The sequence below is a fragment of the Perissodus microlepis genome, chromosome 11 (genome assembly GCF_051167445.1).
Source record: "Perissodus microlepis isolate ML-2025 ecotype Zambia chromosome 11, ASM5116744v1, whole genome shotgun sequence".
In the NCBI taxonomy this organism is placed as follows: domain Eukaryota; kingdom Metazoa; phylum Chordata; class Actinopteri; order Cichliformes; family Cichlidae; genus Perissodus; species Perissodus microlepis.
This window is the reverse complement of record NC_140471.1, coordinates 6,451,477-6,462,929: the sequence shown is the minus strand read 5'-3', so window position 1 is coordinate 6,462,929 and position 11,453 is coordinate 6,451,477. Positions and strand designations below refer to the sequence as shown.

General features: G+C 43.6%; 3 protein-coding genes across 4 annotated transcripts; 1 reads left to right on the top strand and 2 right to left on the bottom strand.

The window, feature by feature from the left end:
- Positions 1-56: 56 nt before the first annotated feature.
- LOC146377135 (transmembrane protein 42-like) lies at positions 57-1,991 on the bottom strand. Its single transcript, XM_084942763.1, has 3 exons — positions 1,775-1,991; positions 700-846; positions 57-563 (listed from the first exon to the last, which is right to left on the bottom strand). The coding sequence occupies exons 1-3, from the start codon at positions 1,967-1,969 to the stop codon at positions 420-422; spliced, it is 486 nt and encodes a 161-aa protein (XP_084798889.1). The 5' UTR covers positions 1,970-1,991; the 3' UTR covers positions 57-419.
- A 111-nt stretch (positions 1,992-2,102) lies between these two features.
- On the bottom strand, positions 2,103-9,076 carry LOC146377134 (uncharacterized). 2 transcript variants are annotated; one of them, XM_084942754.1, is made up of 11 exons: positions 7,962-8,043; positions 6,827-6,913; positions 6,508-6,692; positions 5,630-5,740; positions 5,316-5,456; positions 5,002-5,238; positions 4,535-4,910; positions 4,178-4,413; positions 3,448-3,623; positions 2,935-3,374; positions 2,103-2,809 (listed from the first exon to the last, which is right to left on the bottom strand). In XM_084942754.1, the coding sequence occupies exons 1-11, from the start codon at positions 7,984-7,986 to the stop codon at positions 2,556-2,558; spliced, it is 2,268 nt and encodes a 755-aa protein (XP_084798880.1). In that variant the 5' UTR covers positions 7,987-8,043; the 3' UTR covers positions 2,103-2,555. The 2 variants fall into 2 exon arrangements, with proteins under 2 accessions (XP_084798880.1, XP_084798881.1); XM_084942755.1 differs by lacking the exons at positions 6,508-6,692; positions 6,827-6,913; positions 7,962-8,043 and adding an exon at positions 8,989-9,076.
- On the top strand, positions 8,374-11,402 carry kiaa1143 (KIAA1143 ortholog). Its single transcript, XM_084942762.1, has 3 exons — positions 8,374-8,487; positions 9,049-9,199; positions 9,335-11,402. Exons 1-3 carry the CDS (start codon positions 8,374-8,376, stop codon positions 9,556-9,558), a joined length of 489 nt encoding a protein of 162 aa, XP_084798888.1. The 3' UTR covers positions 9,559-11,402.
- The last annotated feature ends 51 nt before the right edge of the window (positions 11,403-11,453 follow it).

Below are 11,453 nucleotides of genomic sequence, written 5' to 3'. Positions count from 1 at the left end.
TAGCATGGTTGTGAGATGGCTATTCTTCTGCACAAAATATGTGGTGTTTAAGTGCCCTCATTTGTTCGACTTCCATTTTATTTATGAAAATATTCATTTCCACTCAGTATTCCAATGCAGAGCAAGTCACAGTGTGGTTTGTAATACATGCATCACACATTAAAAAATCAACTTCCACACAGGTACAAAAAAATAATAATATGAGGGTTTTTTGATTTTGTGCAAGTCCCAGGGAACCCCTCATTTTCTTAAAGAATCAGAATTCAGTTGAAAGTCCATAAAAAGGCAGTTGTTGTTTGTTTTATAGGAAGAACTCTTAAAGTATACATCAGTCAATTCTGCAGGCGGAGAACCTGACAGAACTGCTCTTTGCAGTCAACAGTTTTAAGGCTGCACACTTGGAACAACTCCAACATGCATTACTTGTCCTTCTTGTCTGCTTCCTGTGGGTGTGTCTGAGGTGCTGAACCATGAAGCATCAGCAGTCCACACAGAGTGAGAGAGATGCCTGCCCACCACAGAGTTGCATGGCTCTCTCCAAAGAAGAGCCTCCCTAGCAGTCCCTGGACAGAAGAAGAACACATTCACTATAAATATAAAACAGCAATCTGAATGTTGAATGCAAAGTCAGAATGTTCCCCTTTTATTGTTATAGTGTTGTGGAAAATCAAATTAGTTCAGCATATGTAGAGAGCTTACAGAGGAAATGAAGTTGGATGCAGTGGTCGTGACAGTGGCCCTGGCTGTAGAGGTGGAATGGCGGAGTGCCTTGGAGAAGGTGGTCCACATGACTGCATTACAGGCGAATAGCAGGCCGCCGCACAGCAGCCGCAGGGGGATGTGGAGCTGTAGGCCAAGGTATAGCAAGACACACACGAAAACATAACTTTACCCTCTGCAGCAAAAATGTCACGGAAACTTGGCTAAATACCAGAACTGAGTGCAGAACCTTAGTTCAGATTCCCTACCTAAACAGTGTTTCTCCATTTCCAATTATGCATGCCCAGGAAGAACATATACTTTTTACCTCACAGCCTAAACTTTGACAAACATGCCTGTTTAATGACCAAAAACTTTAAACCACCACCACAGTTAGATACAGAAAAACAATCATACAGTTGTTACTAATCACATTAATTTTGACTATGTACCGGCACACGCCCTAATTAATGACAATACTAACACCTGTTTGGCTTATGTTTTACAGCTAGATGCTGTACAAGTTACTGAGAACAAAACTATCAGCTTGCATCATTAATGAATTAATTTATTATTCAAATTAATCGGCAACAGTTTGTGCTCGACTTGTATTAACATTCATTTAAGTCACAGAGCTAACCTTTAAGTACACAGTAATTAAATGTTTTTAAGGTATTTTATGGAGGCTTTAAGAGGCTTCTGATCACTTGCATGACTATTACTACTCCAAGTTGTTACTGTTTTCTACCGGTGTAACACCGGCTGGCTGCCATCTTTGTTGTGGCAGTAGTCGGAAACGAGAAAACTCTTTAATAAATTCAGTGGAAGAGGTGTTATGATCAAGGGGTTTTAGAATAATTTCTGAACAAGGATATGCGTAAAAAACAAACAAACAAAACACCTTCCTCGAATGTTTCGAGTAACCCGAACTCGTACGAACAGTAATAAGTGTCTGGTAACTGTATGGCGCTTTTCTGCTGTGAAAGACGAGGTTGTGTGTGTGTGTGTAACCATGCCAAGGAAATTATTTATTTGTAGAAATACAAAAACAAAGATGTCAGAGAGTCAGTGTCACCCAGTCACAGGCTGCGCTTCCACCAGGTGTTTGATTCCAGTCGCTCAGCCGCGTCTCACACATCTCTCTCAGGTAGCTCGCACCGAGCAACAGCTTAGCTGACAGAGAGGCAGTAGCTGCCAAAAAGCCCGCTAATAACGCATAAAAGGACCCTGAAAACATTCCCGAACTCGGCTGGTTGTTAGAGGGCTCCATGTTAATCCTTTCAGACCGCAGTCAAGCCTGAGTTAAAGGATGCGAACAGGTAGACGAAAATTTTCACAATAAAAGCTTGTATGGCAGCTTCCTCCATACGTCACTACACAACAGGACACACAATACAAAGGCCTGGTTTTTCACTAATTTATTTACACAGTAAAGTACACTCTGTCACTGTCATCCGAAAATCTTACATTTCTTGCAGGTATAGATTGCGCATTAACATCCTAATGGCTCCTCATATAAATGCTTGTCAGTTGTTACTTTGCTCAGTGGTGACCTAACAGCTTCAGTGGTGATGTCATCGGACTCCGCTAGGATTTATTTTAAATAAGTAAAGAAACTACTCTTCATGGACATTATTCATGGAGACACAATTTTTGATTAAAACTACTTTGGTTTTATTGTGAAGCTGAAGTGCTTTTTCCATATCATGCCTTCGCCATCTTGACTGTAGCTGCTTTGTTGTAATTGGTTGTTTCCTTTCCGGGAACCTGATGACGTAGTGAGCGTTCGAAAAAAATCGCGCGGCTCCGGGAGGGTTCTGATGATTTCGAGGCCAGCCACTTTGTGGGTTCCACCCTCAGTCTGTGCAGCTGGAAACTCGGACCCGCTTTGCTTCCAGATGAAGCATACCATCCTCACTGCCAAACACAGGTGTGAGCCCCTTCACCAGCCTGCCTAACGTCTCAGAAAGTTCTTGAAGTGTGTCTTGGCTTTCAGTGGTATATATTCTGTCCATGAGTTGTTTGGTGAGGTTGACACATTTCTTCCTCAGATATGACTTGCTCACTCGCTTGCGTGGTGGACTGTCACAGTCAGAGGTCACCTGTGTGTCTGCAAAGAAAGTTACACTAAGACAAATGTGCACTCCCTAAAATTTGAGGTAACAGCTTAATGATTGTGCGGGTAAGACAGTAACTTTTATGAAGTTCTTCTCTCATGTTGCAGATAAACCTTACCCTTGCAGGTTACTGGCTCACTGACTACCTCCGTGCCCCACTCGTCCACTGAGTCTGGGGTCATGGAGCAACACGTGGCATCCAGGTTAAGAAGCGGGTGTTCCCTGTATTTCAGGGATAACTGCTGCCACATCCAGCCAGGGACCTTCTGGAAGACTGCACAGAAATGTTTGCATGGCAACTTGTACCGCCTCCAGTCATCACACTGACAGGAGGGCAAGCTGTCGTCTGACCCAAATGCCAGTTCATAAGACTGGTCCTCCTGTGTCTCGCTCTTCACTCTGAACACACCGTCGCCCACCTTAACCACATGTTCCTCAGAGAGAGAGCTGTCCATGCAGCTCGTGATGTGTTGAATGACGTCTGCGGGTCTGTCCCACAGGAAAGGAGGGACACTGGAGTCACACTGTCTGTATGACCTCACATTAGCTTCAATGTACCTGAAAGAGAAACATTATTTTTGCTGACATGCCGTGCACACTGAAGACAAGCTTGTGCAAATGGAAAACTTACGTCCTCCGCAGTTCAGGGATGTACACATGTGTCACGATGTCCAGCATTTCAGATAAAGTCCGGTCCCTGTAGTCCTCCAGGTATTTGTGCTTGAACAATTTATTCTGGTGTTCAGTCTCATGGTTTGTGATGATGGCTATATTCAGTGTCTCTTCTTTGAAGGCAGACACCCATCTCTTAAACAAACCAAGATATAGCGAGGGTTTGTTGTGGCGATAGAATTTCAGCTGCTTGAAGCCAGGCTGCTTTATCACCTGGCACAGGCTTAACTTAAAGATCACAAGTAACCCTTTCAAACTATATATGACCACTTAACCTTTTTAAAATGTATATAACATATATATTTTACTATCTATATTTTAATATCTACCACCATCTAGTGATGAGATTTTACTCACGGCAATTTTAAATAAGCCAAACTTTACTTTAAAGGGATATAATCTGGAAGGTAGTGGCTTGTGCTGTATTCTTCAGCATTAATGTGACTGTCACACATAAGGAAGTCACCCATGTTGCTGTGTTCAGGCCACCCAACAGAGGCAGGCTTTTAAACTTGATGATGATTTATTTTAATGATATAATGTATCATAGTTGATGAAATCCCCAATTTGTTTTCTAATTTTATGTTAGTGTTTCACAAAATAGCAAACCTCTTTTCTTTGCAACTTCTTTTGTCCCATTTTCTTTCAAATGTCTCTGTGCATGAGCTGCTTTTTTCTCAGATGCTTACCTTTGCTTTGGACAACCACGTGTCTGAAAACCAGCTCTGAAACGCAGGATTTTGTTCCCAAGTGTGGCTGGCCATCAGGGCCTTCGCTGCCTCCTCGTACTGCTCTGTAGTGAGTGAGCTGACTATCGCTTTCAGCTTTGTAAGAGCATCTCCTTTGTCAGCCACTCGATGCTCCTTCTGTATCCATTCGTCCCATGCCTTCTCCCTGTGAAAGTCACTGAGCAGCGCTTTGGTGCCTGCACAGAGGTAGAAAGAGACTGAATAGAGAGCACACTGATATATAATCATAACACCAACATGTATAAAAAGAGTAAAAATCCACAGTGATCACTTTTCTTTCATTTTAGCTCACCGTACCTTCAAACACAGACTCAACAGCTTGGATTTCGGCAGCGTTGCAATCGACCATAAAGCTTGCTGGCCTCCAGTCTGCGTTCCAACACTTGAACACTTCCAGACCCTCTTTGATGGCTTCTGTTGTTTCTTCTTGGAGTACCATCACTCCCACAACGGAGTAGCACATGTTAGTGCGGACGCACAAGAAGCACAGGGGCAGAGGGTAGCGGATTGTTCTGTAGGCGGCATCGAACACGCAGACATCTGCCCCATACAGGCGCAGCAGCCTCATCTGCCACAACGTTTGATGGCAGAAGAGGAATGAGGCGTCCTCTGTACGGAGGCGCAGATGGAACTTGTCCTCAGGTGTAGCAGCACACCATTCTTCAAACAAGCCCTGCAACAAATACAATCTTTTTTTCTTTTTTACACAGACTAGTCACATGCTGGTGTTTTACCCAAACAGGAGTGATAAAGGCGCCGCTCACCTCCAGGTTCACCTGATCGATTCTGTGCCGAGCCTGGTCCTTCACCTTAGCCATTATATTTCGGATGTCCTTCTCTGAGGGGTAGTACCGGCGCCTGGACGCAGGGGGTGGGCTAGCTCCCTTAAAAAGCTCGGCTGTTACAAACTGAGCAAGATGACGCTTCAGCTCGCTGACCTTCCTCACGCCCTGCTTTCTGAGCTCCACCACCTGCTGCTCCACTCTTGCGTCCACGGGCTCCTTTAAATATAGCACACTTGTAGTTTCACATGGAAACACAGATTTTTGTCCTTTGTGAGGAGACTGTTGTTCGTTACCATTTCTCCCATTGCGTGCCCAGCATGCGCACTTGGCTGTGTAACAACATAGCATGTTCCCCACACAACTGGATCTCTCTCCAAAGCCTCTTTCAGTATCTTGGAGGCTGCCTTCTTACTCCTCTCCCTGTCTTCTTCCAACTAACATGCATGCAGATAGAAATCAGAGTGGTGATCATGGAGAGAAACATGTGCCGAAAAACAAAATGATTTAGTCTGAGTCCTAAACTCGTACTCCATGCCTTTCTCCTTTAAATTCAGCTGTCTTTGCTTAAAGGTCACATTCCTGTAGGAGAGCCAACATTTCCACTTACCTTGAATTTAGGGAATGTTGCGATCTTGCTGATTGATATGGCTGCTGGGCATCCCACCTTTTTACTAGACTGCGAGTTTGATTTGTTCCTAACTAAAGTTTGGTCAATCATCTGTGGATTATGGGAAAGAAATCAGTTAAATAATGCATTCAATAATTCATGTCAAGATTAGCTAACTTGAGCAGAACATCTAAGCATACTCAATTCATGTCAAGATTAGCTAACTTGAGCAGAACATCTAAGCATACTCAATTCATGTCAAGATTAGCTAACTTGAGCAGAACATCTAAGCATACTCAAATCAAACACTGAGAAACAGGTGGAGTCGTGCGCCTTTCTTAGTAGCTGTGGTTCACTGCTGTCCATTAGAAGTGAGCAGATGGATGGCATGGATATTATCAATATTAGGATCAAAGCCTATAACACCTTTAAATGACAGTAGTTGATCCAAAGTGCTTTAGAGACAGGCACATCCAAGGTCTCCAGAAAGCCCCAATTTCAAAATAAATGAAAAACTAAAAGGTGTGTTTTGTTGTGGAAAAGTAAAAATCACACTGACTTATAGGCCATTAAATTGTGTTCAGAAATTGGACATTAATGATGATTCGTCTGATAAATCATGACGCAATGCTCTCCACTACATAAGCTGCCTTTTATAGGTTTAAAGTGTTGTCACTATTGGTCCTGTATTTACTTAGTATTGGATTGATACACAAATTTCAGTATCCCACAGCACTACTCCCAACTCGTCTACTCTGCGCGCCTTTTTCTCCAAGGCTGCAGCGTCATCGGTTGCCTGGCAGCGAAACAACCAATCCCTCGGCTCCTCGCATCACCAGCCAGCCTCTGTGTGTGTGTTGAACGTGCAGTGAAATTACCGTCTTTTTTGCCCTTTCCTCGGCATATCTCTGCTTCTGAGCTACGGCGAGGTCTTTGCCCTGATGGCAGACGAGCCTTTTAGAGCCCACAAACATAAATGGGACTCCAGTGAATTCAATGGCTGGCATCCCAGAGCCCCCAGCCCACTGCCAGTAGACGCGGTTTCCGGGCAAAGGATGCCAATCTGTGTGACAAATACAAGCACACGACCTGATGATAAGACCCTGGCGTTAACCGACACACTCACTACTGAACCATAGCAGGGAGCAGTGTTTACGGCTCTGCTGTCCAGCTAGCAGACACTCTCCATTTCGTTACCTTTGTCATTATAATGGCGGTCCACGGAAAAGGTGATAAACTTAGTCTGAGACTCTTCCTCCAGTTCTTTAATAAAAGAGTCCAGATTAGTGATGTTCGATTCGTGAACGAATCGTTCAATACTCGAGAATCACTTTACTGACTCGTGAATCATGATTCACAAGCCCAACTGACTCACTGACTCATCCCTGTTGCTGTTAGCAAACTAATTCCATTAGTAGAAATATATCTAGCTTATAATTAAAATTGTGGGGAAAAAAAACAACAGCCAGTTTCGTAACAAAAGCATTTCTGCTCTGAACTGGAAGAAAAAACCCTGAGTAGAAGCTCACATCAAGAAAATAGCTCCTCGGTTCAGAGTAGCATCGCGCTGCTAACATGCTAACAACACATTTGAGCTACTCACCCCCTCCCTTCCTGTGCTGAATCGTAAGCATAAGCGAATCACTCAGGACTCGCTCACCCCCTCCCTCCTGTGCTGAATCAAAGAGCGAACGAATCACTCAGGACTCACTAACCCCCTCCCTCCTGTGCTGAATCAAAGAGCAAACGAATCACTCAGGACTCACTAACCCCCTCCCTCCTGTGCTGAATCATTGAGCGAGTGAACGAATCACTCACTCACCCCCTCCCTCCTGTGCTGAATCATAGAGCGAGCGAACGAATCACTCACTCACCCCCTCCCTCCTGACTCACAGCTTCTTCTTCTTCTTGGTTGGCAAACAATGTTAAGGCGCATTACCGCCCCCTGGCTCACAGCGCAGTGGACATTTAGATGAGAAAATATATATTTGACACACTTAAGGAAAATACTAATAAAATACAAATAAACAAAATAAATGTTTATTAAGCAATTTTGATAGGAAATTGCTTAATTTTAGAAATGTTTTTGCTCTTCTTTTTTCTCTATAAAATAGTTGTTGTTTTTTTATTTTTTTGAATCATTCATCTTAGCAGTGGGATTTACATGAAAAGGGAAACAAATTAAGTTTGAGTGAAAATGTAAAATTTTTGCACTCTCTGGTCAACTGACTCAGTGAATCAAATGACTCAAAAAACCCGATTCACTTTGGTGAGTGACTCATTAACACTCGATTCAGTAAAAAGAATCAAATTTACCATCACTAGTCCAGATCGGCAGAGTTCTCAAACTGTCTCATGCTAATGCTTAACTTTTCATGCTCACACGGCTAACGGCGCTACGAGCAGTCACAGCGGAGAGTTTCCTTCTTCGAGTTAAATAGGGCGAGTTGCTGCTTTATGTGGAGGACATTCATCGGTTTAGTTTTTCTGCGATGTTTCGCTTTGAATCATCATTTCTGTGACTGAGCGACAGCTTATCGACCCTTGTGCAGATCCAATGTAGCACCAAGCAGCGCTATGGCATCAACGTTCCCAAATCCACCAATGACAGTAGCTCCTGAAGTCACGTGACGCGGCGCGTTTTAGTGACGGTTTCCATGTTTTGACGAGTCCGTGCTAGCCGGAAGTTGCTCGGGTCTGCAGTCTGCATTCGTTGGCTGCTTGTCTTGTTTTGCTTCTTTGCCATGAATAAAAATAAGGGCCGCGGAGTAGCATGGGTGAAGCCGGCGGAGCCGTCCTTTCTCAAGAAGTTTAAGAGCGATGTGGGGTACAAAGAGGGACCGAATGTCGACACTAAGGTAACTACGCGGTTGGGTTAGCCGTGCCAGTTAGCTGTCCCGGGCCTACCAAACCATTATCGCTTTCGGTTGTGTGACAGCTACACTTTGCGACGTTTGTTTCTGAGCGCAGGCGCATGGTGTTCATATAAGGAAGAATAAATGCTCTGAATCATAATTCAACGGAGGGTCCCATTCACTGAATTGAGCAGTGAGGCCGCACGAGCTACAGCTGTTCCTCCGGACCATCAGAGCAGTCTCGAACTGCGCTGCAGCGCTCAGCTGTGACTGCGCAGGCGTTCTACAACTGAATTTATGTATTCTACAACAGAAAGCCATGACTTTTCATGAATGGGTTTGTTTTTTGTTTTGTTTTATGAAGTTGTATTTAAAAATAAAAAAAAAACCCCACCAGGACTTGAATCATGACTCTGAAGTACAGGTTCCTGATTTTAGTTTGAGTGTCGGGCTGCTGATGAAATGATTATCACTGAAATAAGAAACCTCGGTACCGTCACTCACAGTGAATGCAGGATTTTAAAACACTTCTCACACAGGCTAACGGTCTGTTTGCTATCTCAGCGTCAGGTGATGCCAACACTGGATGACGACAGCGGCAGCGATCGAGAGGACGAGTTGCCTCAGGTCGTGGTCCTTAAAAGTGGAGACCTGACTGCAGAGGAGGTGAAGAAGATGAAGGATGAAATACAGGCTGGAGGCAGCTCAGAGAAAGGTGAGAGTCCAGTTCAATGATTTAATTACACCAGGAGTAAGAAAATATTTACATATGCATGCACTGTATACAGCATGTTAACATAAAACCCTGTGTTTGCAACCCTGCACATACATACCTCCGTCTGCTTCGCAGATGGTCAGCCTCCTGACGGTAAAATCCTTTTCAAGAAACCAGCCAAGCGCTCTTCCTCAGATAAATTCCAGGGCATCGGTGCTAGCTCCAGCAAAAAGAAGAAGAGCAGTGGAGGGGACAAGGAAAAGGAGGAGGAGGAGGAGGAGAAAAAGGAGGCATCTGGAAAGAAAGTTAAAAATAACAGCCTCCTGTCATTTGGAGGGGATGAGGAGGAGGAGGACTGAATGGAAGTGGTGAGAGTAGGCTGTCAGGAAACAGGAACATTGTACTGAGTATAAGACATGGTTCAGCCTGTCCATTCTTTTTAAAGGACAGTGCTACTGTTTTTGCATGTCATACATGACATATAGATTCATACATTTTTAGTAAAGCATAAAAATCAGCTGGCACAAACTGAATTTATTCCGAGTCGTCTCCGTCTGACTACAGGGATGATTCTGATTCATTTAACAGTCTGAGCAGAAACAGTGAAGCTGAGGGGGAAAATGAACATGCATCAAAGAAGATGAGGTTATACTTCTGTTAGTGTAACTTTATCCTGCATCCATGTCAGGGTCAGAAACTACACAAGGACATTTATACAGTACTGTGTTACTGATAAGAGGGGAGTTGGTTCAGCTGCTGTGTGAAAGCCCACTCTGACATGTTAGCAGGACGTTTCCCTGGTTACAGCTACCAGACTGTGTTGACTCGTGTCACTTTGTAGAACTTGGGGTTTGCTCTTTTCCAGCCCCGTGACTTTGTTGTTTTAACATTTTAGTTTGCATGTTCTCGTGTGTGTTCTGTGAGGACAAATATGAACTTTTAAGGTGGTTTAGTTCTCAGGGGACTAAAGTCAAGGCTGTGGGACAAGAATTCATATTTTCACACCTCAAAGTTTATAAATGTCTCAAACACAAGCAGAGAGATGTAAACCAGCTCCTGCTTGATTCTGGAGTTGATGAGTGAAGACGCACATCACCGTACGGCTTTACCTCAGCGTAGCTCTTTCACACACCACAGGCAGGTAGTTGAAGCAGTGTCTCTGTGAACTGCACGGATTCTGAAACCAGCTCATCTACATGTTTTCAGGTGTAAATTTCTCCTGCATTTGCGTCCATAAATAACCTGTGTGCTGTGCTATAGATCCAATCACTATTGTATAGCTGTGGTCATAGGACCAGGACTAATTAGTGGAAAATCAGTTGTACAGTGTGCTCCGCACCCCACCCTTCAAGCCCAGTGTAAATAATTGAAACAGCAGCACGCAGAGAGCTTTTCTGTTTCAAAGAATCAGTGCTAATGAATTCCAGCAGATTCGGTTTTCCTGAAATTTATTTGATGCAGCTTTCCTTAATTATTTTTTGTTATACTTCTAATCAAAGTCACAGCGGGAGCTGCTTGTGAATTTTAATTTAGAAAAACCAATTAATTCAGCTGCAGGAGCCGCTTGGCAGTGCGCTCCACAAAGCAAATCCCAAAGAAAAATATGAGCTCATCGGAAGTGGGTCTGCTCTCGCATTTAAAATACTCTGAGAGCTGCAGGGAGCTAAATTTGTCCAGCTTCAGTTTAGTGTACTGGTAGCAGTGGGGGTCTTTTTGTTTTTAAAGTATTACATGTAATGCGTCCCTTCATCAGACAAACGAACATCAGCAGCTGATAAATGGATGTCATTAAATTCCAGGAGCAGCTAGTTTAATGGAAATTAAATTGTCCCCATATGACAGTATTGTGAGTTCTTGCTTCAGGTTCCAAAGTGCTGCGGATCACTGTGTCACACTCTGAATCAGCCTGGATCTTTGTTGCTGTGTTTGAATCTTGTGTTGTGTGTGGTGAGGTGTGTGCGTGTCTGGCAGCCGTACGCAGGGGCTCATTGTAGAATCTTAAATACAGTCAGTCATGCACTGAATGTATGAATATTTTCTAGCTTCAACTGCGGAGCTGAACAGTTCATGTAGAAACGATGCATTTGTGTCAATGCAGTTGTGATGTATCTTTTTTTTGGTGTGTGCATCAGTTTTCATTGTGTATTTTTTGACAGTGCTACAACTCCTGTGAACTTTTGATATAAAAATATTAAGAAATCTGTGTTGGTTGTTTTTACTGTCAGTGGGTGCGTTGCCTCATCAGTGCCACCTG

Coding starts and splice junctions, on each gene's coding strand:
- LOC146377135 (XM_084942763.1), bottom strand. CDS start 1,969: ATGGAGCCCTCTAACAACCAGCCGAGTTCGGGAATGTTTTCAGGGTCC. Junction 847..1,774: donor GAAGCGCAGCCTGTGACTGG/GTGACACTGACT, acceptor CTTGGCCTACAG/CTCCACATCCCCCTGCGGCT. Junction 564..699: donor CATCCAACTTCATTTCCTCT/GTAAGCTCTCTA, acceptor TCTTCTGTCCAG/GGACTGCTAGGGAGGCTCTT.
- LOC146377134 (XM_084942754.1), bottom strand. CDS start 7,986: ATGAGACAGTTTGAGAACTCTGCCG. Junction 5,239..5,315: donor GGCACGCAATGGGAGAAATG/GTAACGAACAAC, acceptor CTATATTTAAAG/GAGCCCGTGGACGCAAGAGT. Junction 4,414..4,534: donor TGTTGAGTCTGTGTTTGAAG/GTACGGTGAGCT, acceptor ACCTCTGTGCAG/GCACCAAAGCGCTGCTCAGT.
- kiaa1143 (XM_084942762.1), top strand. CDS start 8,374: ATGAATAAAAATAAGGGCCGCGGAGTAGCATGGGTGAAGCCGGCGGAG. Junction 8,488..9,048: donor GACCGAATGTCGACACTAAG/GTAACTACGCGG, acceptor TTGCTATCTCAG/CGTCAGGTGATGCCAACACT. Junction 9,200..9,334: donor TGGAGGCAGCTCAGAGAAAG/GTGAGAGTCCAG, acceptor TCTGCTTCGCAG/ATGGTCAGCCTCCTGACGGT.